This window comes from Wyeomyia smithii, chromosome 1 (assembly GCF_029784165.1).
Source record: "Wyeomyia smithii strain HCP4-BCI-WySm-NY-G18 chromosome 1, ASM2978416v1, whole genome shotgun sequence".
Taxonomy (NCBI): Eukaryota; Metazoa; Arthropoda; class Insecta; order Diptera; family Culicidae; genus Wyeomyia; species Wyeomyia smithii.
This window is the reverse complement of record NC_073694.1, coordinates 161,539,220-161,565,472: the sequence shown is the minus strand read 5'-3', so window position 1 is coordinate 161,565,472 and position 26,253 is coordinate 161,539,220. Positions and strand designations below refer to the sequence as shown.

Below are 26,253 nucleotides of genomic sequence, written 5' to 3'. Positions count from 1 at the left end.
GCGGGATAGAGCAGACACCCGAACATATCTCACAATAGATCTACGATTCTGGTTTTAAACGCTGCATAAGGGGAGTTCTATAACTGCAAGGTTACATTTCGCTTTGACAAGCGGGTGGTCTTGGACTCGAATCTTAGTTGAATCGGGCCATTTGGTTGTCAAAGGACTTCAAAGCACATAGACTTATTCTCAGGCTTCCACCATATATCATTCCTTCAAGCTGAATTCTACAGTACCCCTGTTGACTTTCCTCCTAATAAAAAAAAAATCCTCTTATAGTAACACTGGTCGAAGTAACGTATAATAGTTGTCTTCAGGGAATTGTAGTTATGGCGCGAAATCGGCTTGGGAGAACGAGGTTTCTATAAGACTCCTTCTTCTTGGCATAATTGAACTAAACCTGGCCAGAGAGGAACGTTAGGTGAAATCTCACTCCAGGGAATTGTAACTTGGCGATACTGGTATGATAGAAAAAGGATCACTATAGTATAACAGTAAGCTTGAAACGAAAAGGTAACGCGCTCCCGATTTTTGCCGTTTGAACGATGAGTGGTTCTTCCAGCAGATGATGCAACTCGTGGTTCGTCTGCCTCCGCCACGATCCATCCTTCATCTGCACTCCACCGCAAATGGTACGCAGCACTTTCCTTTCGAAACCCCTAAGGGCGCGTTGGTCTTCCACGTACATGGTCCATGTTTCGTGGTCGTAGAGGACCACCGGTCATATCAGTGCTTTGTAGATGGTCAACTTCATGTAACAGCCAATTTTTTCTCGGTATCCAAAGTAGGCACGATTTCCTACCATAAGGGACCAACGAGTTTCTCTGCTGGTGTCGTTGTCTGCAGTCACCAATGAGCCCAGGAACACGACCTAGTGTGCCACTTCGATTCCATCACCGCTAATCTGAATTCGTCATGGGAGGTTGATACTGTCTTCTCAGGAATCACTTTGTTATACCTTATTCACATATACTTTGATATACGATGATACCTATAGATTCAATCTGCTTTGCTCGCGAGTTATTAGATCGAAAACCACATGTCTGGTTGTACAAAAGTTAGTTTTCGTGCGTGCAAACGCATTTCTAGTTATGGTTGGTTTAAATAAAGTTAAGTAACAAATTCGTGTTGTTTTACTCGGCCAGTCATAACAGTTCTGGCGACGAGGATGAGTACCGGTAGAAACGCAAGAACGGAAAACGATAGAGCAGAAGAAAATCCTGCTATCGATGCTGCTAGAGCTCCGCCACCGAATTTCGTCATAGACGCCTTCGACAAAAAGAAGTTGAAATGGGCACGGTGGGTGGAGAGACTGGAAAATGCTTTTTCCATTTACGGAGTTACCGACGAAGGAATGAGGAAAAGCTTGCTGCTACACTATATGGGTGCTGAAACTTACGACATCGTTTGCGACAAGATTGCTCCTGTTACACCTCGAGAAAAGAGCTACGCCGAGATCGTCGATGTACTCGAGGGATTTTTCAATCCACAGCCGCTGGAAATAAGCGAAAATTTTCGGTTTAAATGTCGCCAGCAAGGTGACAAAAATGCTGCTTCCTCCAACGATGGATGAATACTTGGTGAAATTGCGACGCATTACCGTTACTTGTAACTTTGGTGCATACCTTGAGACAGCTTCGCGAAATCAACTGGTCTTCGGTGTCAAACGGAATGATATACGCAGTCGGCTGCTGGAGAAAAGGCAGTTGACTCTCCAGAATGCCCGGGATATAGCTGTTAGTATGGAGTTGTCCAGAAAAGGTGGAGCCGAAATCGAAGGAAATTTAACTATTAAGGAGATACACGTAGTTCAGCAGTCAAAAGGTAAACAAGAGAAACAAAATAAAATAAAATCTGGGGAAAAGTCTTTTTCTAAAGTGGGACAAAATGCGAACGATTCTTGTTGTTTTCGCTGTGGGGATAAATCGCACCTTGCGAATATGTGCAGGCACAATAGTACAGTGTGCTCGTTCTGTAAATTGAAAGGACATTCGGCAAAAGTGTGCTTAAATAGTAGAAGGGTGATATCCAAGACACGACCGCATAGTTAACGTAGGACTACAATAATTTTATATTTTTATTTTGAAGCTATGTTTGATTTGAGCTCGTTTTACTTTTGTAGTTTGCTTGATTTATTTTAACTAATTTAAGCCAACATCTTCCAAAAGGAATTTGGTTCGGGTGGTAGTTTTGGTTCGGGTAGTAATATCAAGTATCTAGGTCGTCAGCCCAAATTCATCAAGCGAAACTTCAAACTACTTGGAACTGAAACTAGTTCATTTGTGGCCATTTCTATTGTTAAGGTCGTCTTTGACCACCTAAAAAGTCAAAAAAGTCATGAAAAAGAACCGTTCATTTTTGGCATGATTCGATTTTGGCAACAGAAAAAATTCTGGCGTGTTGCCAAAATCGAACGGGATCTGTATTTAGATTATTTCTTCGCAGCACTCTATCTTAGAAGAAAAAATATTCTCTTTAACATTCACAATGGTCCAGAAACCAAATCTAGAAGGAAATTTCGGTCTAGAGCTCTTTAGCAATCTTTCAGAGAAAAACTTTTTTTTTTAAAGTTACTTAAAATTATTGGAGCTATAAAATTGTAGAACAAGGTTTTCTATCTAGCATCGAAAACTTTGGTCACCCTAAAATATTGCTATAGAGCTCTAGACCCAAATTTCCCCCTAAATATGGTTTCTGGACAATTGATGAATACCTATTACGCGAAAAGGCAACCTTCTATGAAATATTTAATTGAGTACGATTTAGTAGAAATTAAACTTCCTTCTTTATCTATTTGTCTTGTTGAAGTTAGCTCACTCACCGATCACAAAGCGGCAAAGATGTCACATAAATTTTTTAATGCAGTTACAAGCTCGTGGAAAAAATGTCGATAACGAAGTACAGTTTTAGTAGAAAATGAATATTCATAAAAAATTTAAAATTGACATAGAATTTTATGATTCATTCAATTCAGGTCAATTCAAACATTTATCAGTATACAGAATCAATCAGAAAAAATTTGATCAGTTTTAAGATACCAAAAAACAACGAAGATACCATATTTGAAAGTTATATGTCCGTTGTCTTCGAAAATAAACTGGGCTAGAGTGATGCACAACATTAGCCTCAGCAATTAATGTTTGCATAGCGTTGTTCAATTACAAGTAAGGTTATGGAAAGTAATATTTTCTTGCAAATGCTGATTTAAAAAAAATCAATTGAAAAATACAAATACTAATGTCGGAACTCTAATATCAAGATGAAATGAATTTGATTTTCCTCTGTACCGCCACCGCGGGATGCAACTAGTATTGTCATATTGGACTAAATTCATTTAGCTAGTAAAATATAATCATCAGTACAGTTCGTTTAACTACCTATTCAAAGATCTGTACGGAGCATTTTGGTTTTCTATTGTCTTCTTAATACCCTATATTTAGTTATTTGAATAAATCTGAAAAAGCAGAGTGTGGAGTTTAAAAATAAACAACGCATTTTGTTGTCCCTGGCGGCGCAGCGTATTTTGCGGCACCCGAAAAATCATATTGAATTCTGATATTTGCTGCTATACGAAACAAGAAGAAGAAGACAATTCAAACGGCAATTCGATTGTGTTCCACGCCCCACTGTGCGTCAACAGCGGCAATGTAGTTTTCACTTGGCTTGACTGCACAAAAATGAATTTCGAGTTTTTCTGCACTGATAGACGACGAGTGACCAGCGCTCTATTCATACATTGCTTGGTGCAGTACTGTTGCCTGTTCTATCATATTCTCCTCCAAGACATCAGTTTTATTAGCATTAACATATATATTAACAGCAGAACGTAATACTGTCTGATGCTGGAGGTGATAACGAACTTTCCGAAAAAGCTTCACCTTCAAGACATCAAAATAGTCTAGGCTCATGGAAGCAATCAATAGTTGACCTATTGGGACGGGAAGATTCTGTCAATTTTTTTTTTGCCACTGCCAAACAGGATATCTCAGCAGGCAGTTGGTGTCTATTCATGAAGTCTGTGCCAGGCGTGCTTGCATATGATTGGAACATTGTTGGTGAAAATTCGACCTTGAGATTTTTATCAAATTTTCACTGTTTAACAATGAAATGTAATGAAAATTTAAGAATCACAAAATTGTCCATCATTTCATCAATCCAACGACATATTGACTATTGTGATCCATCATGTGGTTACATCCGTATAACCGTTTGAAATCTTTCATTCCGACGTTACATCTTGGTTTTAGTTTCTGCGGAATGTATCTCGATATTGTGCGGTTAGACGTAGTCCTACGTCAAAAAGTCAGCTTCCGTAAGGTCGGATACAAATAGAACCGGGAATAAATCTAATGCTGTTCAAACGAACTATGTGCAGCAATCCAACGATGGGGTTAACCACGGAAGTACAAAAGTGCGGGAAGTGTGTACCGTCGATGCAAATTCTGGCAGCGGCCGGATTTGGTTGAACGTTTGCGTGAACGAAACAAACATTCGATTCGAAGTGGATACGGGATCGCCCGTCACGATCGTTAGTACGAAATGTCGGGATAAATACTTTCCGAATGCGCAGCTACGTAGCTGCAATACGAATCTCATGAGCTACTGTGGTACTAGTATCGATGTGCTAGGAATCCTTGACGCGATTGTGAAATACAGAAAAACAAGTGTTACGTTACCGTTGTATGTAGTGCATTCTGGCAAACATCCACTTCTTGGGCGCGAGTGGCTGAATGCGTTACCGGTTAATTGGAACAACGTGTTTAAAAATCCGGATGCGGTAAATGAGATTACTAATGCTACTCCCACTCATAAGGTGGCTTGAGGCGGAAGGTGTCCTAACAAAAGTGAACAAAAGCAACTGGGCAACTCCAATAGTTCCGGTCAAAAAGTCCCAAGGATGCGTGCGGATATGCGGTGACTATAAACCCTAACCTAATCGTGGACAGACATCCACTTCCTACTGTGGATGAGCTCTTTGCATCGTTATCTGGAGGCAGAAAATTTAGTAAAATCGATCTTGTGCAAGCCTACCTACAATTAGAAGTTGTGCCGGAGGATCGAGAAATACTTACATTAAGTACTCACCGCGGTTTGTATCGTCCTAATCGACTCATGTACGGTATTGCGTCGGCACCAGCAATCTGGCAACGGCAGATGGAGGTAATCCTACAAGGGATTAATGGAGTAAGTGTTTTTCTCGACGATATCAAGATTACAGGGCCCGACGATGAAACGCACCTGCGACGACTGGAAGAAGTTCTTCGGAGACTGAACCAGAATGGTATCCGAGTTAACAAGGATAAATGCGATTTCTTTGCGGGTCAGATAGAATACTGTGGATATCTCATCGATAGGGATGGTATCCACAAGATACGGAATAAGGTTACTGCTATACAGAACATGCCTCAACCCAAAAACAAGGAGGAAGTACGATCGTTCGTTGGGCTGATCAACTATTACGGAGGATTTTTCGAGACCCTTAGTACGGTGCTATACCCGTTAAACAATCTTTTGAAAAAGGAAGTACCGTTCAAGTGGACTAAGCAGTGTGAGGAGTCTTTTAAGGACGTGAAAAGACAAATGCAAGCTGAGAAATGTCTTGTTCATTACTCACCGGAGCTACCACTACTGCTAGCGACAGACGCGTCACCATACGGAGTGGGCGCAGTACTAAGTCACTTGATGCCGGACGGAACGGAGCGTCCTATACAGTTTGCTTCTCAAACGCTTAATCAAGTTCAACAAAACTACATGCAGGTTGACAGAGAAGCATATGCGATTATTTTCGGCGTTAAGAAATATTTCCAGTTCCTGTACGGCCGGAAGTTTACGTTGATCACAGATAATCAAGCAATATCCAAGATATTTGGTGAGCATAAGGGACTACCGGTGATGTCAGCCATACGCATGCAACACTACGCGACCTACCTACAATCGTTCGACTACACGATCCGGTTTAGAAAATCAAAGGACCATGCTAATGCAGACGCAATGTCTCGGATCCCTCTGCCACAGAAAGAACCGGAAAACGTGATTGGAGAGGCTGATGTTATTGAGCTTAACCAGATTGAAACGTTACCGTTAACTGCTGCGGAGCTGGCTCAGGCCACATCTGAAGATGAATCGGTGCGAAATCTTGTTCAGAGAATCAAGTACGGCCAGCCAGTAGACCCAAGAGACCGATTCGGTGTGGAGCAAACAGAGTTTTCACTTTACTGAGGTTGCTTACTGCGGGGTATACGTGTTTACGTGCCACCAGTGCTCAGGAAGAGAGTGCTGGATGAGCTACACTGCACTCATTTTGGAGCTACTCGTACGAAATCCTTGGCTCGAGGATACTGCTGGTGGGTCAGAATGGATCGTGAAATCGAAGAGATGATTTCGAACTATGCTGATTGTCAATCAGTACGACCAGAACCTGCAAAAATGAAATTGCACTGCTGGGAGACACCGACGCAACCGTTCCAGAGAGTTCACGTGGACTTCGCAGGACCCTTCCAGAACACGTATTTTTTCATTCTTGTTGACGCGTATAGCAAGTGGCCGGAGATGAAGATTTGCAGATCGATAACTGCGGAAAGTACGGTGGAAATGTGTCGTGAAATATTCACTACGTTTGGGATACCATCTGTACTTGTTAGCGATCATGGTGTCCAATTTACGTCAGAATCTTTCCAACAATTCTTGCGAATGAACGGTGTCATACACAAGATGGGGGCACCGTACCACCCATCAACGAACGGACAGGCAAAACGCTACGTGCAAACCTTCAAACAAAAACTTAAAGCCTTGATGTGTCCGACATCACAGTTCAATTTAGAGATAGGGAACATATTGCTGACCTACCGAAAGATGCTGCACCACTCGACAGGTCAATCACCTTCCATGCTGATGTTCGGGCAACAGATTCGGTCAAGAATAGATCTAATGTTGCCGAAAAACGAAATAAGACATGCTTTCGATTTAACAGTAAAATAATTTCATGACGGAGATCGAGTAAGAGTACGAGATGGTCAACATCCGGTTACACCATCTCAACCTTCTGAATCGCTTACGGATATAGTGCCTGAACTAATCGCTGGTCCTTCAACTCCAACAGCAATCAAACCTTCTGACGAGCCCCTAAGGCGTTCAAAACGATCGATAAAAGTTCCCCAAAGACTGAATTTGTAATTTTGCTTTAGGAACCTTTTTTTTACGAGGGGGAAAGTTGTTATACCTTATTCACATATACTTTGATATACGATGATACCTATAGATTCAATCTGCTTTGCTCGCGAGCTATCAGATCGAAAACCACATGTTTGGTTGTACAAAAGTTAGTTCTCGTGCGTGCAAACGCATTTCTAGTTATGGTTGGTTTAAATAAAGTTAAGTAACAAATTCGTGTTGTTTTACTCGGCCAGTCATAACACACTTCCTCTCCAGTACTAAGTCATCGAGGCGTTTGTGCTAATCGAATTCGTCCAGCTTCAGCTTTGAGTCTGATGTACGCCTCCGACAGCTCCTCAAGGGATATCGTGCTACGATGTCATCGGCGAGGTCAAAGAGATGAACGGACCTCCTCAATATGGGGGGTATCGACACGATCTCCGTATAACACCTTCCAAAGCGATAATAAATTACCCAGCACGACACATGTAGCGACTCGAGAGTGTTTCGAAAACTCGAACTACATACATCACTCGATCCATCGTCAACTTGACTAGCCGTGTTAGTTTGTCCGAAATTCCGTACTTGTGTACAATCGGCCACAGCTGGTCTCGATTGATTTACCATATGCAGATTTTTAATCGATTATTAGATGATGTGCACATGTTTCTGCAAAAACTTCGAATATCTGATTCGTAGTAACGCGGGCAGACATGATTAACGACTGTTATGTCTCACAAACTGCTTCACAAATAGTGTTTGACGTTAAATTATGAGGAGAGTAACTTAGGGGAAGTTTTCGGTCAGCCTGTGATTGTGAGTGATTGCCCTACAATGCAACACTTCAGCTTATCTACCTTTTTATATGTGGGACACATGATATCTTTCATCCCCAGGTGCTCACTTTTCGTCCTATGTCATAGCAGTGCATCTCTCTAGCTGGTGTCTAGCAGCTTCCACCCTTCGATTACCTCAAACCTGTCCATTAGGAGACTGCCGTTCAAGGTCCTGCATATATCGGCTTGCGTCATGTAGCCCTTGCGGAAACTACTCAGTTTCTCGTAGAAGCGGTAGCATTTTGAACCGTGCTGCATTTTATTTCTAGACTAACTATTTGCTTTCGACATCAAACTAGTTGGTTTTGGTATCCGGAGCCCTCGTAACTAGTATCGCTACAGTAGTATTGTCTTTGGCGGATCAAAAACTGCTCCAGCCATTTTTAGCCTCTTAACACTGCTTATAAGGTGTTGTACAACGTTTGGACTGTTTTTGTGTGGACATCCATTTACTCTTCCGATTCTACTTCCTTATACCCTGATATCCGGCGTAGTCTGAACAGGGCATTAGGATGTTTCCGATGTGCCTGCTTCAAGATGGCCCACTACATCTCAATTGGCTGCAGTTCAGCTGCGTTGGGGGGACTGAGATGCTTCCACTGCGGTCCACTCCAGAACATCCTTCGAGTAATGATTCAAGACTAAATTCGGCTGGAAAGTTGTAGGACCATTGTGTGACCTCAGAAGTGGAAGTAAACGCTTTTTGAGGCATTCCTTCAAGTATACCTGCCCATTGACCGTCCCGGGTGTCACGATTGGGGTGCTCCGCTTTCCACAAGAGCAGATTGCTTGCAAAACCATGTACTTTATGGCAAACTTTGACACGTCCTCAGGAACTTTGAATTTATGATGAGCGGTGAAGTACTGCTTTTAGTATGTCTCGTCATTCATAACGAAGCAATGTGGTTTCGTCAACATCTGGGTGTACACTCAAAATATTTTCCAGGTTATAGTTACCGGAACAGTTACGTGAATATTTTCCACTATCGTTTTCAAGTAAATTCTACGTTACTGTCTCTTGAGTTCATCATCACCTGGTGAGATGAATTCTGGAGTACTTTGTGATTGATAAGGTCGTGTGTCTAAACGTAAACAAAACGAGTGAGAGATGATTTGTGCTTGTGAAGTACAAGGGATATAACTCTCACTCGTTTTGTTTAAGTTTAGACATACGACCTTATCACAAAGTGGTCGAGAATATCGTTTGAATCTTATCCAGTAGACATATGCATTTCATGTGAGGATTGACTAACATAGAGATGAGGAGGAGGCTGTCACATCTGAATTTAAGCCGACTTTTCGTCTACCGGCCCATCAAGCATTTCAAGAATACAGGCACGGTTGTTCCCAAGAAGAAACCTGGTTAAAAACCGGAGTGTTCGGGCTCCAGCGGTAATCAAAGCAGTGAAGGAACGTTTCCGGCGAAATCCAGCCCGTTCGGCAATAAAAATGGAGTGTGAACTGAACACGAGCCACACTTCCATGCAAAATGCTATCGATAAATGATTTCGGATATTCAGCAAGAAAATTCGCGGACTAACTTGTAAAAATATTGCCGACTGCTTTAAAACTGAATTTTGATGTTTGTTGTACCTATAGTAACCCATGATTTCCTACAGTTATGCGATTACTACCTACCTAGATTATCTGAAATAAATTTTTATTCATTTTAAAACTTTCACTCTACAAGCGTCGTTCAACTTTTAATTCTGCAATTGTGCTTTAGTTTATTCCCCTCAATAAGAAACTAGTTCAAAACACAATTGACTAGTTTAAAAAAAAAAGATTTATACAATTCACCAGCATATGAATAATATTACACACATATATGTATACGACATCAGCTATAGAAGAGAAAATAAATCGTTTCCACGAGAAGTTTCGTTTATTTATATTCGTATCAATATTATAAAACAATGCACTGCTGTAAAAGGAGGTGACAAAATAGTAAGTAGTCCTACAATACCATCAAACGAGGGGCAATGTTCATCGCCATCAATTCTTGGAATAGAAGTTTAGCTGCGTAAGGCAACTTAACCTGGGATATCTGAAATGGTAACGAATAATGGGATAAAAACCAACGATTCTCTTGAACCTAAACGATCTTACCTGTGTTTTATTCTTACAGCCCTTGCACTCGAAGGTATTGTTGCGCATGTTGGCAATCGCAATCAGTCCGCAGAAGTTGCACACATGTATCCGATACGGATCGGACACCTCAAAGAGACGCTCCCGAAGGAATTGGGCCGCACCGTGGGAAATCTGACAATCCCGCTCCATCTCTCCGAAACGTAGACCACCATCTCTAGCACGACCCTCCATAGGCTGACGGACCAAAATCTGCACCGGACCACGTGCTCTTGAGTGAATTTTGTCATCCACCATATGCTTTAGACGTTGATAGTAAGTCGGCCCAAGAAACACTTGAGCGTTGATTTTACGCCCGGTGTGTCCATTATACATGACTTCGTTACCGCGAAGTTGATAGCCGTATTCCTGAAGGAAAGTTGAAATCTTCTGCACGTTGACAGCATCGTTGAAGGGGGTGGCATCACCAATTTCACCCTTGTTCGAACCTAACTTGCCCTGAATGCACTCGATCAAGTGACCAATTGTCATACGCGACGGGATAGCGTGAGGGTTGATGATGATATCCGGAGTAATTCCCTCGCAAGTAAACGGCATATCTTCCTGGCGATACTGGATACCGCAAGTACCCTTCTGACCGTGACGAGAGGCAAATTTGTCACCGATTTGTGGTATACGTACCGAACGAACACGAATCTTGCAGAATTTATATCCCTCGCTGTTTAGTGTTAACATGACCTGATCCACAATACCGGTTTCCGAATTTCTCAGAAAAGTTGATCCATCTCGTTTCGAGAAGCGCTTAGTGGTTCCGTCTAAATCGTCGTCGGTTTCTGGTAGTGTGATGGTTTTCCCAATCACAACATCGTCACCAGATACACGCAAACCCGGAGCAATGATACCATCGTCATCCAATTTGTCGTACAGTGCGTTTCGCATTCCTTGGCACGTTTGACGGTTTGGTTTTTCAAACTGTTCTTCCTGATCGCCGATCTTCTTGCTCTCAGAATCCTTGTAGGAACGGTAAAACACTGATCGGAAGAAACCACGTTCGACTGCTGATGCATTCAAGATGACAGAATCTTCCTGGTTGTATCCGGTGTAGCAAAGAATGGCTACAATTGAATTAATTCCTGCTGGCAGCTCTCGGAAACGCAGATACTCCATAGACCGGGTTGTGACAAGTGGTTTCATTGGGTAATACAGGACATGCGCGAGTGTGTCCATCCGGACGTGGAAATTAGTAATGTAAACCCCCATAGCTTGTTTACCCATAGCGCTTTGGTAGGTGTTACGTGGACTCTGGTTATGATCAGGGAATGGTATAATCGAAGCACATACGCCCAAAATCATAGCCGGATGAATTTCGCAATGTGTGTACGTCGTACAGTAGGCATACTCTTTATCTTGTTTTAAATCGTACGGGGTCATAGCAATCATAACGGTCTCCTCTTCCAATGTGTCGATGTATTCTACGACTCCGGAAGCGACCAGCACCTGCCAGCCGTAATTGTTATAATCACGATCTTTCAACATGTCGACGTGATTTTTACGCAGGAGAAGACTTCCGTTTTCTACTATAAGTAGTGGACGACAGATGCGGCCAGCATCGGTGTAGATGCGGATTTCTCTGTCGCGAATATCTCGAATCATTGACACTTCCGATACGATAATGTCCATCTGACGGCGAAGTTTCCGCAAGGTAGCCATCAACTGTTCCGGATCGCGATGGATCCCGACCCAGCATCCGTTGACGAAAATCTTGGTTGCATCGGCAATAGCTGAGGGAGCGATTTCCTCCAAGTTCTCCATAGACCACTCTTCCAAGAACTCCAAAATCGGTGACGGTTGCGATCCTACAGAGATGTAGGCCATTAGAGCTAGATTCTTTACCAGTCCGACAGCAGCACCCTCCGGTGTTTCGGCAGGGCAAATCATTCCCCACAGCGTGTTATGCAATTGACGAGGTTTAGCCAATTTACCATCCCGACCGATCGGTGAGTTAACTCGGCGCAAATGGGACAAAGTCGACGCGAAAGTCAGTCTGTTCAACACCTGAGACACTCCGGCTCGAGCCTGATGAGCTTTTTTCTGATCACCCCAGTTTCCTGTAGCCAGTGAGTAGCGCAGACCATCTGTGATGATCTTCGTCTTGATCGCCAGTTCCAGGTTGAAATCTTTTCCACGATCGATGAACTTTTGTGCGTACATGCGTACTTCCTTCATCAAGTTCTTAAACAATCCACGGAACAGAAAAGCCAACAATGGTCCAGCCAAATCCAATCGTTTATTTCCGTAGTGATCACGATCGTCCAGCTCGCGGCGACCGAGTGCAGCTAACAGCAACCTATGCACCATATAACCCAAAAAGTACGCCTTTTTGGTTTCGCAAAAATCTGACACACCAACGTGAGGCAACATTTCCTTTTGTAAGATTTCCTTCGCATATTTGATACGCTTGTCTTTTGTGACACCAGGCCGAGCTCCTCTGGCACCGATAAAATTCAAAGCCACATTCTGTTCCTGCACAACGAACGCCTCATCCAGCGACGGTTTTACCATCTCCATCATTTCCGGATCATCGAAGTCGTAAATGATGTGCTCCAGAATATCGCGATCAGCCACAAAACCGAGCGCCCGGAAAACGATCATGATCGGAATCTCCTGCTTGACGTAGGGCAAAATCGCAATCACACGTTGACCAATGGCTGACTTTTTAATACTCTGTCCACCACGAGCCATCATGTTGCACCAAAGTGTAGAAGTAGGCCGAGAACTGTGCTCCAAACACGAACGAATTTCCGACTTGTACGCATATTTTCCATCCTTCATGCTAAATACGTACACCGTGTTGGTAGCCATTTTCTCCTGTGCAATCAGCACTTTCTCCGAGCCGTTAATGATAAAATAACCACCCGGATCTAATGGGCATTCGTTCAACTCCGTTAAATCACGATCCGTAAGCTGTGAAAGCAAACAATACGTTGACCGCAGCATAATCGGAATTTTCCCAATAAATGTCTTCTGGTGCTGCGTTTCAACGGGGTCCTGACCTTCGACGATCTTCGTTTTAGTGATGTCCACGTACAGTGGAGCAGAGTATGTTAAATTACGTAAACGAGCCTCGTTCGGCATCATAGGCGAAGGAGAACCATCCTTTTCCCAGTGAGTCGGCTTGGACAAATAAATCTGGTCGAATTTCAAAACGTAGCGGGTCTGGAAAGGAACAAGTATAAACATTGAAAATTGGACAAAAAAATTCACGTTTACTGACCGGTGTCTCAATGTCACCAGTGGTGTGTTGTGCTTCGGCAGTCAACTCTATAGCCGGGGAATCCTCCACAATGCGCTGCACGGACATCTGAAGGCAGAAATATTATTTCAATAAACAAAATTGTTAATCATGTTAAACAACGAACCTGAATAAATTCGTCGAAACTATCCAGCTGTTGCCGAACCAGACCTTTTTCGTCGAAGTAAGCGTTAATTACGATCCAGCAAGCTTCTTGCCACAGCTCGTGGGAAATCTCTTCCGGATCCTCTTCATCAAAATGTTCGGCTGGCGAAAAAAAATTATATTAGTTAAAGCGGAGTAAATATTTCTCGTATTTTTTGGGGCACAAAATGAATATTACTAACAAAACCTACCTTCATCGTTTTCGTACATTGTGAGTTGAGCGATTTACGTTAATTTTAATGAACAAAAAAGCAATTTCCAGGTTAAAATTTAATATTTTTGAAGCCTAATTCACTTGTAGCCTGCTAGTTCTATTCAATTTCGGAATTCAATGATGCTTTCTAACCAGAGATGCCAGATGTTTTTAAATTGCTTATCAAGTAAATAATTGCTTGAAAACCAGGGGGGATTTACCAGGGGGAATCAATCTGTCAAATATCGTGTAACCGTGACCAGCATATTTGGCAACAAGGCGTCCGGTTGTTTTGATTGTGTCGTTTTGATTGAAGTAAAATTTAGTAGAATTGTAACGTTCTTTTTTAACAAAACTCTACACTCTAAACTTCATTTTCTGTCATTTTTCATGATTTATGTGACAAACATAAGGGATCATTCAAATAATACATAACGCTCTAGGGGGTGGGGGGGTATTCGGCGGAGCGTTATATTGCATGTGGCAAACATGTAAAATTGCGTTACATGGGGGTGGGTGGGTATTGAAAATTGCCAAATTCCGCGTTATGTAATATTTGAATGGTTCCTAACATCTACGTGAAAATCACATGCCTACTATGTTTTATCACGTAGTATCTACGTGAACTTGGCAACGTCAAACAGAATGAACTCTCTGTGTGAAAATATACAAAAATCAAAATAGCGAAGCTGTTGTGTAATTCGGTCTCTGAACATAAAATTCATTTCATCGATGGCTTGCCAACGAGTGAGATTTAGAAAAACCATAAAAATTCGACATGGAATCTTTAGCTTACAGATTTAGCACAGATTCAGTTCAAAGATCCAGGAGTTACCTGAACATAAACGGTAGCAGCTAACAGTAATTATCGACGGTAAATGTCTTAATATTTGTCATTTTTTATGTCGTTCAATCATTTTTCGAATTGGAAATTTTGCATGCCCGTGTGATTTATCTAGCAACATATTTCGAAAAATTCTGAAATCTAATTTCTCTCTTAAGAATTTGGGAAACCACAATCGAAATTTATACGTTTGATAAAACGTAGTAGCTATCCGTTAGTCAAATGCTTTCACTTTACCGGTAATTAAATTCTACGTGAAAATCACATGAAATGCATATGTCTACTGAATAATATTCACAGGATAAATCATCTCACCAGATCATGATGAACTCAAATGACAATCACGTAAAATCTACGTGAAAATGACAGTGGAAAATATTCACATAACTTTTCCGGTAGTTATAACGTGAAAATTATTTTGAGTGTAGAAATCGCGGAAATCTTTTATTAATACTGCGTTACGTAGTGAAATTTGGTGGCAGCAGCCTGCAATTAGCTGAAAATCATGAAGTTTCCTCGCCACACAGGAAATCTTTTAAACGTCATGGACCAACAAACTTCATGGACCAGAGTTGATCTGCGATAACGCACACATATATGAATTTTGACAGCAGTAAATCCCGAAAACCTAAATTCTCGCCAAACATGTGAAAAGGGCCCATGTGCCATATGTAAACAAGCCAAATTTTCTCGTTTTTTGATCAATACAAGCGAAATCTGCTCTTACCAATAAGATTTATTGATAAAAGAATTTACTCTTAATCAAACAATCTTATTTGTACGAGTAGATTAAGCTTGTATTCATTGAAAAACGTGAAATCGTGGCTTGTTTACATATGGCACTTGGGCCCTTTTCACATGTTCAGCGAGAATTACATCACAAAGACAAAAATTTTTCGGGTGCCAGTGCCAGTGATGTTGGTAACACGGGAATGGCATCGTTGTCAGCTACCATACATTTGACGCGTTACCAACATCACTGGCACTGGCACCCGAAAAATAGGCAGTTTACCCTTATCTTATGTTGATTCGGGCAAACCGGCTAAATGTTGACTGCAATTATTGATAGCATATCAGACACTTTTGAGCAATTTCTTAAGGTTTTTTTTTAAGGTTTGGTATGTGATATTCTAAGTGATATTTAGTACATTTATTGTGTCCCAAAGCAAAGTGAAGCAAACTGTGACAGCAGAAAAAGTAGTTTTGGGACAAACGGTACAGGAATAGATGTTCGTAACGCTTGAAGGCTACCATACCATTCCCTTGGTTGGTAACGCGTCAAATGTATGGTAGCTGACAGCGATGCCATTCCCGTGGGTGATGTCGGCTTTTGACGTTTAGTCGTCAGAGTCGCATTTCGGGTGGGCCAGGCAAAAGGCCATAGGAACATAAATATACTACGTTACACAGAATTTTGTGATTTTCAACTCCTCTTTATAGACTATTTTACGAGAGGTTTCAGAGCTCTCGACTACTTTGTGATAAGGTCGTTTGTCTAAACGTAAACAAAACGAGTTAGAGTTATATCACATACATATGACATACGTAACACTGGCGTTTTTTTTTCTGGTACACGTTGTCCCAAAGTACTCCGTACCTCGTCCTTTTCAACTGCTTGACAAATAATGAACAAAATGAATTTTCTTTTTCTCGGCTTTATCGAACCCAAAAGAAAATCCTATAAGGAACTGTCAAAAAGTTATTTACAAAATCAATGCAGCATTTATCGAGCAGGAACGAGACAAATGCAGGGCTGTGCAGGTACACTGCCTTCAGAAAGAACTCAAACAGTGATTTTATTTAGAGTGTGGTACCATTCGAGTAGTTCATTTTGTACCAACTTTATTGGAAGATTTCTTCCTGAGTGTTACGTATGTCTTAGGCGTCATCCATAAATCATGTTAGGACTTTTTTCGAAATTAACGACCCCACCCCCCTTCCCCCATAATAAGGCTTAAGCCTGTAGTACACTCTTTGACCGAGCGTCAAATATTTGTCACTTTTTGACAGATAAAAATTTGATCAAAGATAATTATTTGACACTCTCCAATTTTAACATGGGGCAAACACGGGCAAACAACAACCATGATGTCAAATAAATTTGACCATTATGTCAGAAGGTCAAATATTTGACCATTAGACAAAGAGTGTACTACAGGCTTTAGTAAGATTTTGAATTACCCCCCTCTCCCCACGAATCTTACGCAAGATTTTCTTTTTAGGGAAAAAAATATTTTCGAAGATGGAAAAATTTTTACATATAGCGTATTCGTAGAGAATAAAAACAAAACAAGTTAATTCAGTTAATATCATATAAAATTTAATAAAATTAAAAAATAATCAGAAATGAAGTAAAGTTCATAATCATTCAGCGACGGTGAGTTATTCACTGCTTTCTTTGTAAATTTCTTTTTATAATTTTTTTTTTAAATTTTTCAATCTTACACGAGGGGCGAGACAGCTTTTATCTGAGCCACTCTTATGCTTAGGAGTAACTCTAATTTACTCAATATTACTCCGAAATTTCCAGATAATTCACATCTTCGATTACCTTGAGAACAAGAAAAATATATGAGCGGTGAGACCGAGTAACATTCATATTTATATTCGCGCTGGGGAAAAGGTTTAAGGATGGCTTTTCAGAGACACGAGAGTTACTCAGATTTGCTCTTCATTTTTCACGTTTTCTCAGAAAAACTCAAATTTTCTCACTTTTATCTGAGTTGCTCTTTTACTTGGGAGTTACTCTAATTTACTCAATATTTCTCTGAAATTCTCAGATGAATCACATCTTAGATTACCTTGAAAGCAAGAAATATATATGAACGGTGGGACCGAGCAACATTCATTTGTATATTTGCGTTGGGAACAAAGTTTAAGGATGGATATTCAGAGACACGAGAGTTACTCAGATTTGCTCTTTATTTTTCAGGTTTCCTCAGAAAAACTCGGAAAACCTCAAATTTACTCACTGTCTCACCCCTCGATCTTACATAAGATATTCTATATTGAATCCCCCTCTCGCCATTCGTGAGCATTCGTAAGAAATTTGGAATATCTATCTATCTTATTTGCTTTGTTTCATCGCAGCTAACATCGCAGCGGATCCATTGACAGATGCCCCATTATGCGTATAAAAGGTGGCGGTGATATGCTATCTCGTTCACACACACACGCTGAGCTGTAAGTCCTTGAAACATGGCGGGATGCCAGCTAGCTCATCCCCTCTGATTCGCATCCATTCGCCTAAATTTTCAACTAACCTTTCAAACGCGTCCTTTTCAGAAATAACGCTAGAATAGGTCAACTGTGGTAAATACACTGTAACCGGCGACTGTCATTTTGACGTTTTTGTGCAAAATCAAAACATCGTTCTCATCGGGTTTCGCATTTGCAGCGAATTTCGACGACACAGCGAAAAAACTAAAGCCGTAATCATGTCCGGGGGAAAATCACCGACCGAGCTGATGTCCGGAACGTTCTCAAAATCTTGGCTCCACGATAAATGGGCTCCCGGTGCGGGAGCCCTGTTTGGTTTTATGGGGGCTTGTTTCGTCAACTTTGGCACCAGCCGTCCGATTCTGAGTGGTAAGTTGTGATGTAACAGCAGATGTATGTGTTTCAAACTATAAAGTACTAATTGGTGGTTTGGTGTTTAGGCATCCAGAAGCACATCATTGCGGCTGTGTCACTCAGTGTTATCGCTACGACTGTGGACAAGTGGAGAAACGAATACCTGGCGGAGAAAGATGCCACACTAAGACACTATATTGAATTGCATCCGGAGGATTTTCCTACACCTGGTATGTATGACCTATGCTGTTAAGTTGAAGCGGAAGCGAAAGATACTCAATAACTAAGTAAGTCAAAGTTCTAAATTGTTTTGAGCATTTTAGTATTCCATGATTCTGTACAGAAAATTGATTAATATTTTATTCTGCAACATTTTTTGGAACCTGAAATAGTTATACGGGAAAACAGAACTACTAGAAAAGATCATACCAAATTCAGCTTATTCATATTACTAGTATCATGAAAAATACCTCTTAGTTTTACAGTTTGCGTCAGCCTTGTGTATTGTTTTAATTATTAAATTGAACTTTTATTTTTGAAAACTCAGGAGACAAGTTGCCTTGATAAACTGTTTACTTGAGGAAAAATGGTGAGAAGAAAACTTTTCAGGAGATCTGGGATGTTGTAACCTCACCATCGATCTTTACAAGTTTGGCAGGGTTTTAAGAACTTCGTAACGCACTGGAGAAAGATAACTTACCGGCCTTTTACCCATAGTTAGTAGAAACCTCCGAAGTCGGTGGACTACATTGATTCAACGTTAGTATAATTTGTTATTCGCCTATATTCTGTACACTTGGAGTAAAAAGAAGTCACAGTCACACTTATGTATTCATAAATTATCGGGACTTTTTTTTTGTAAGATTTGGACCACTGCGACCATTGTTTTGATTTTTTGTGGTATTATCGGGACTTAGATTTGAACTTACCATATTTATTTATAACCTCAGTTGGTATCGAGGTACGATGCTGGTCTAACAAGCCAGTCGTCGAACCTGTTCAAACCCTGACTTGGGAGAGGCAGATTGTTAGTGTCAGTAGAATCGTAGCGCTACCCCCGGCATTTGTCCTGTACACTTTCAATAGTTGGTTGTCAAGTCTGTATAAAATAAACAAAGCAGCACGAGCAGCCAAGGTGGCTCTAATTCTGGAAGAATATTTATTGTCGATGGGGTTTATTTTTTTGAAACTGAAAAAGCGCCTATGTGCAATCAATAGTTGCAATGTGGATCAGGAAACATGATTAATTTTCGGTGTTTGTGTTGCAATGTTCAATGTTCAATGTACAATGTTACAATGTTGCAATTGTGATATCTCCATCCTGTAAGAGAATTGAAATTTTCTTTTTGTCAGTTTTTTTCAACATATTTTGATTCTAGAAAAGTCGTGACGTTTTGAAAATGCAGCAAAAGGATGGTTTTCACAAAAAAAGCAAATAAATTTTAGAAGCCTCCTCAGCTGGTCTCGAGGTACGATGCTGCCCTAACAAGCCAGTCGTCGTAGGTTCGAGTCTTGACTCGGGAGAGATTGTTAGTGTCAGTAGGATCGTAGCGCTAGCCCCGAAATTGTCCTGTATACCTAACGTTTGGCTGCGAAGTCTGTGTATAGTAAACAAAAGGTCGAGTTCCGAATCGGAATGTAGCACCAAGACTTTGCTTTTTTTGCAAATAAATTTTAGATTAAAACGCTGCTACGTGATTTTAATTTAGTTGTATAGGGGCGATAAAAAAAAACTACTTTACGGGACAACTTTTATTTATTACAGCTTCTCACAAAAAACGTATTAGTTCTGAAGAAAAACCGTTTTCTTTGTTCTCTTATTTTTAAACTGCTGTAACTGCTAGAATATAGCTACTGCGACATAACAGGGTTGTAATTACATTTGATTAAGTCTGTTCTATAACAGGGTTATTATTTTTTTTTTCCTCTACTACAGTTCGACCATCCTGACCATTTTATTGACCTCAATAAAAGAAGTTTTCAACTTGCTCATCTTAAATACGTTTAACTAGATTCGTCAGAGCTACTCTCAACCAAAGAACTGTCAGCCAAAGTAGCTTTTTGGTATAGTTTCATATTACTCGGGTCGAAAATTCCTAAAAACGGGCGATTTGTTACTTGGAAGCCATCCACATCGGATAACACGTATCTATTGCGATCTAGAACTTTTCTGACTATATATGGTCCCTTGTATTTTGGTTTTAATTTTTGGTTTTCTCCCACTGATCCTACATTTCTAATAACGACCAAGTCATCTTCTTTATAAATCGTATTATTCGTAACTCTGCTATCGTAATATTGTTTGTTGTATTCCTGAACACGCTTCACGTTAGCCGCTGCATTTTGTCGAATTTCGAGTAGATTACGTTCGTCCTCATCATTCAGTTCAGCCATGTACTCAAGATACCGTTTCTCTACAGATAATCGTTGAGCTTCACCAAAAAGTAGACGAGATGGAACATCGTTAATCGCGCGGTTATATGTGTTGTTCAATAGAAATTCTGCTTTATATAGGATATTATCCCATTGTATTTTATTCTCTTCTGTTAATTTAGCCAGTAGTGGAATCAATGTTCGGTTATACCGCTCTATCTGGCCGTTGGACTTGGGACAAGCCGTGGCTACTTGGACGTGATAGAATCCGTGGTCGTTAGCGAATGATTTGAAATCTTTCGACGTAAATGCTGACCCGCGGTCAGACACTATTACTTTTGGAACTGAATATGCAAGAAAGTAGGATTTGAGGCATTTCATTACTTCCTTTGCGTTAGTTGTCTTTACGGCATACAATTTAATGAACTTTGTGCAACCATCGCAGATAGCAAAAATATGCATGTTTTTTCCCTTTGACTTTTCTAGTGGACCGAGATGGTCTACATGTACCGTTTGAAAAGGCTTATTCGGTTTCTCATAAATTTGCAGATAACCATCAAGTTTTCGTTGTTTAGGATTGTATTCAATACACGTTATGCACTGAGATATATGATTTTTTAGTTTATCGTGTAATCCTGGAATGTAAAAGTTTCGATTTATCATGTGAGCAACCTTTTCGATTCCGAAATGTCCTAGCTCATTATGGTATTTAAATAGAATCGAGTTTTCCATATTTTTTGGCACAAACAACAAACGTCTCTTTCCGCTTATTTTATACAAAATACCATCGATAATTTCATACGTAGCGCTCGGTTCATTCTCTAAAGATTTCTTTAGTTTCTGGATGTTAGCATCCCTCAGCTGATTGACGAATAGCGCACTATCTTCTGTGTCAAACTTAACGTTTTTATCACTTTCAATAGCATGAATAAAGACTCTAGACAAAGCATCAACGTGTTTCATTTTTTCCCCTGCTCGGTGGACGATCTCATAATCAAATTGATCGATAAACATGGCCCATCGGGCAATTTTGGGGTTTAGCTCTTTCTTGTTGAGGGTCATTTGCAATGCGATACAGTCCGTTACTATTTGAAATCGAAGCCCAAATAAGTAATTACGAAAACGTTTTAGACTATTGACTATTGCCAATGTCTCGAGTTCAAACGAATGTAGTTTACTTTCAGCTACGCTCGTTTTCTTGCTGAAGTACATTATTGGGTGGAATGACTTGTCGCCTAATTTTTTCTGCATTAAAATGCCACCAAAACCACTCGCTGAAGCGTCGGTGTGCAATTGAGTTTCTGCTGTCGGGGAGTAAATTCCTAGTACAGGTTTTGAAACCAAAACTGATCGCAGTTTTTCGAAAGCATCATGGTGACGTTGCTCGAAAGCAAAGGGTACATCCTTTTTGAGTAATTCGTATAACGGATTAGCTATTTTGTTGAAAGACGGTATAAATTTGCGAAAATAGCTAACCAATCCCATGAATTGGTGCAAAGCCTTCGTTGAGTCTGGTACGCAAATTGTTTTTATTGCTTCAACGTGTTTGTCGGAAGGCTGCAATTGATTATATGAAACATCATAACCCAAGTACTCTACTTGAGTTTTCAAAAAATGGCATTTCGATAGGTTTAGCTGAACGTGGTTGTCGGATAAGACGCGGAATAAAGCCTTCAACGTTTCAAGATGCTTCTCTATGGATGATGTTGCAACCAAAATATCATCAAAGAACACAACGACTGTTCCAGATTTAATAAAATCAGCTAATATTTTGCTAATGAACCGGACGAAAATTTCAGGGGCGTTGCAATAACCAAAGGGCATCCTGGTATATTCATATTGACCGTCTTCCACCACGAAGGAAAAATATTTTCGCGACTCTTCCTCTATTTCGATGTGGTGAAAACCATTTTTCAAGTCAAGCGACGTAAAGTAACGTTTGTCCGCCAACTCCATAATCTGATCTTCAATTACGGGGATCGGATAATGATCACGTTCCACCAACTTATTTAAGGCTCGAAAATTTACACATAAACGAAAAGCACTGTTTTTTTTCCGCGTTAAAACAACTCTGCTAGAATATGGAGAATTACTCTCGCGAATAACTCCTGAGCTAAGAAGTTCCGCCAACATCTTATTCAATTCTGTGCGTTCAAACATGGACAAACGTTGCGGTTTGGCGTGGTAAACTTTATCCTCCCTCAACCTAACTTTAAGCCTATATTGAACTACTGGTCGTTCTGGTCTTTTTCGTGTCAAATATTCGGTATGAAATAGGCCATTCAGGCTTTCGGTACATGCAAAGGTTGCATTGTTGTCCCCAACATCCAATTCAATATTGTCATTTATAAACAAGTCGCAATCACTCCCGCACACTTCTGACATAAGGAGAACATCAAAACTATTTACATTAGGTTCATCAATCTGGTATTTGCCACCGCCCACTCTAATGAGCTCAACATTGTTCATTCTTAGAAATTTACGTCCAACTAGGCCACTTATTTTCATTGTGTCATTAGGAACAATCAAAAAATCCACTTTGTAGTTAATGATTCCACAGTTCAATTTCGTTTCGAAAACACCGCTAGTTTTAACTGGTGCATTATTCAACCCTACCAAACTGAATTTATCACTAACTGGATGTAAATGAGTACCGACTGGGACGAATTTCTCTTTCAAGAGGCTCACTTCACTTCCTGTGTCAAGAAGAAATATTACCTCGGTCTTGTCGTCCTGATCCAGGTGCCCAAGGAATTGTCCATTTTCATCTACATCGAGATCGGCTTCCGTTGTACATTCAACTAGGTTCGTAATTTGTTGTGCCGGGCGCTGTCGTTGTAGTTGTGGCTTCGGGTTACTGGGCTGCTGGAACTGCTGGATGCACTGCCTCTCTTCATGCCCTGTGCGATGACATTTTAAGCAGCGAGGTAAGCGCTGCGGTAATTTGCAGTCAACTGAAACGTGTCCCAACGCGTTGCAATTGAAGCATTTTCGATTGTTTTGTCCACTTTTGACCGCCGCTGCATTGGTGTTTTGTTGCTTCGATGCTCCTTCAGTCGTTGTTGTTAATGCTGAGCGCTTTCGCCGAATGGTATTATTTGATTCACACCAGCGTATTCGATTAAGCAACTCGAGGCAACTTCCGAAACGGTTGGAAGATATCTGATCGTATATTGGATCCAATGAAAGCCCTCTAATAATATACGTAACCTTGGCCTGTTCACTCATATGGCCTCTAGCAGCCAGTGCTTCCGCTCTGAAGACGTAGTGTTCGTAGCTTTCTGTCTTCTGCTTGCAAATGTCTGACATAACCAAATGGATTTCCGCTTCATTGTCGTCATCTGGAAACGCTGTTTGGATACTCATCTGGAATTGGGTCCATGTTGCAATTTTCGTTTGAACGCTTTTATACCATTCTCTTGCGGCTCCTTCTAGTTGGCAGCTAGCGTATAGTAACGTAGTCTGATCAGTCCAATTATACATCATCTTAAAATGATTCACGTTTGCGCACCACTTTTTCACGTCCTTTCCACTGGCAAATGTTGGCAAGAGCTTTTTAACCTCTTCGGGATGGAGACTGCGTTCTCGGCGTTCTTCATTCGTTTCGAGACCAAGCACTCGTTCCGTCATCAATTTGCGCATCAACCTGGCTAACAGACGATCCTCTTCCTCATCGTTGGGTAGGGCCCGAGCCCCATCTTCTTCCTCGTCGAAACCGTGAAATTCATCATCCGACATTCTAAACGTTTTGTCCCAGTTCCAAAGACCGTTTGTCTCGAACACCGTAGGACCGTATTCCACTTCTGAGAAAATTATAGGGGCGATATAAAAAAACTACTTTACGGGACAACTTTATTTATTACAGCTTCTCACAAAAAAACGTATTAGTTCTGAAGAAAAACCGTTTTCTTTGTTCTCTTATTTTCAAACTGCTGTAACTGCTAGAATATAGCTACTGCGACATAACAGGGTTGTAATTACATTTGATTAAGTCTGTTCTATAACAGGGTTATTATTTTTTTTTTCCTCTACTACAGTTGGATTTTTAATCTTTTCTAATACCCTGCCCAATATTTTCAATATTTTATTCATGTTACGCTATTCGCAAAAAAAAAAAAATGCAGAACCTTCGAGCGCTTCTCAATTTTTACTGAAGCATATCTTTCACGATAAATCGAAATCGTTGCAATGCTAAGAATAAAAGTTTTGAATCGATGCAACGGTATTTGATGGAAATAACGAAAAATAAAAGTATAATATAACATAAGGCGTTGGGCATCTCCAACCAAACGAGAAAAAACTCTTCGAAACTTCGAAAAAACTGTAAAAATAGTATAAGCAATAAATTTCTATCTCATGTTGTTTCTAATATTATTTTACGTATTCATATTTTTCAGAACGCAAAAAGTTCGCCGATGTGTTCGAATACTGGCAACCGATCCGTTAAAAAACCTCAAGCATCGCGCAGCTTAATACCAGTAAAATAGTGTTTATCTTCTAATCGTCTTCAACAAAACCGGAGAAGAGTAGAAACTTTTCGTTTTTAATTTGTACAGAAACACGGCGTCTTTTCTAGGGCTGAAACCGATCCGAACGTCCAATCAAAAACAGCCCACCGCCGATGGCTTTCGCTGAAACCGGATTGGGAACGCGAAAGACTTATGCGTGTCATCTGCCGCGCTACGCAAACATTGTGGAGTCTGTTCTACGACTCTTCCCGCTAGACCGCAGGTTAGCCAAGTTTATCGACCTTTTTTAGAGAAGAAAAAATTCGCCGCGATGAACCTTTCGAGCCAACGAAATGACCAAGAGCCGTAGATCTTCGCAGCACGTAGGAAAGCATAAACGGGCCGAAGTCGCGTGGAGCATAAGAGCGAAATTTACAGCATGAGCGCCAAACCAGAAGCAGAAGAAGAATGCCGCAGGGACGAAAGAGCCCTTCCGATTTCCACTTAACAGCCCCAAAAGCGCTAAGTTATGCCTCTATGTTCGAGAGTTTAATCAACTTTCGCGTCTCGCAAAGCTAGGCGACCGTAGGCCTATATGGTGCGTACCGACTTAGAGCCGTCCCGTAATTTTCTTGCTTTGTTTTTTTTCTTGCTTCCTCGCCTGTTTCGTATGCTATCGCGAGGTCATGTTTCGTATAGTAGGGCGCTGGTAGTAACTAGTTTTATTTCGTCGGAAGAAGGGGGTGGGTTGGATACTGGCAGATTAATGATTGATGATGTTTATAGAATCTAGGTATCGGGCTGCCGCGATGTGGCGAATAAAGCAAGGATTACATACGGCCAGGCCAGGTGGTGGCTGGATGCTGATGGTGGCACGTGCGCATTGCAACTGCGGTGGTGTATCATGGCATCTCGATTTTCAGGTTATTTAACTTTATTGGGAAGTGGATTTGAACTCGTTCTACAGCATCTATCTAGCTTATGCGATTTTTATTTGAAAATTGCGTATTCGAAAGATGAAATTAAGACTACCTCATGTATTATAAGCTACGCTTTGAGCAAAAAAGCCGTCATCGAAGACCTGTTTTTGGAATGCCCAGAATCTGGCGGCTAAAAGTGAGTATTTGCCATAGTCATCATCAACGGGTGTGTAGGACAAGTGCGCCCTCAGCCAGATACGTTTCAATCCGCAGCCGAGGCTGAGCTCGAAGAAGACACAAAAACCGCACACTAGCCACCACAATCAGTCTCGTGCCCAAAAAGTATCGAATGACGAAATCGATCTTATC

General features: G+C 40.9%; 4 protein-coding genes across 6 annotated transcripts; 2 read left to right on the top strand and 2 right to left on the bottom strand.

The window, feature by feature from the left end:
- The first annotated feature begins 6,354 nt into the window (after positions 1–6,354).
- LOC129717316 (uncharacterized protein K02A2.6-like) lies at positions 6,355–6,978 on the top strand. Its single transcript, XM_055667182.1, has one exon. It carries the CDS (start codon positions 6,355–6,357, stop codon positions 6,976–6,978), a length of 624 nt encoding a protein of 207 aa, XP_055523157.1.
- Positions 6,979–9,854: 2,876 nt separating this feature from the next.
- Positions 9,855–13,878, bottom strand: LOC129733954 (DNA-directed RNA polymerase II subunit RPB2). Of its 2 annotated transcripts, none has more exons than XM_055695594.1 (5): positions 13,725–13,878; positions 13,496–13,635; positions 13,351–13,437; positions 10,098–13,292; positions 9,855–10,035 (listed from the first exon to the last, which is right to left on the bottom strand). In XM_055695594.1, exons 1-5 carry the CDS (start codon positions 13,741–13,743, stop codon positions 9,946–9,948), a joined length of 3,531 nt encoding a protein of 1,176 aa, XP_055551569.1. In that variant the 5' UTR covers positions 13,744–13,878; the 3' UTR covers positions 9,855–9,945. The 2 variants fall into 2 exon arrangements, with proteins under 2 accessions (XP_055551569.1, XP_055551567.1); XM_055695592.1 differs by having other exon boundaries at positions 13,716–13,856.
- Positions 13,879–17,910: 4,032 nt separating this feature from the next.
- On the top strand, positions 17,911–25,075 carry LOC129733866 (NADH dehydrogenase [ubiquinone] 1 subunit C2). Its single transcript, XM_055695435.1, has 3 exons — positions 17,911–18,158; positions 18,230–18,373; positions 24,914–25,075. The coding sequence occupies exons 1-3, from the start codon at positions 18,008–18,010 to the stop codon at positions 24,961–24,963; spliced, it is 345 nt and encodes a 114-aa protein (XP_055551410.1). The 5' UTR covers positions 17,911–18,007; the 3' UTR covers positions 24,964–25,075.
- LOC129733855 (uncharacterized) lies at positions 19,862–24,353 on the bottom strand. Of its 2 annotated transcripts, none has more exons than XM_055695422.1 (2): positions 23,235–24,353; positions 19,862–20,575 (listed from the first exon to the last, which is right to left on the bottom strand). In XM_055695422.1, exons 1-2 carry the CDS (start codon positions 24,252–24,254, stop codon positions 20,558–20,560), a joined length of 1,038 nt encoding a protein of 345 aa, XP_055551397.1. In that variant the 5' UTR covers positions 24,255–24,353; the 3' UTR covers positions 19,862–20,557. The 2 variants fall into 2 exon arrangements, with proteins under 2 accessions (XP_055551397.1, XP_055551389.1); XM_055695414.1 differs by lacking the exon at positions 19,862–20,575 and adding an exon at positions 20,620–21,151.
- Positions 25,076–26,253: the final 1,178 nt, after the last annotated feature.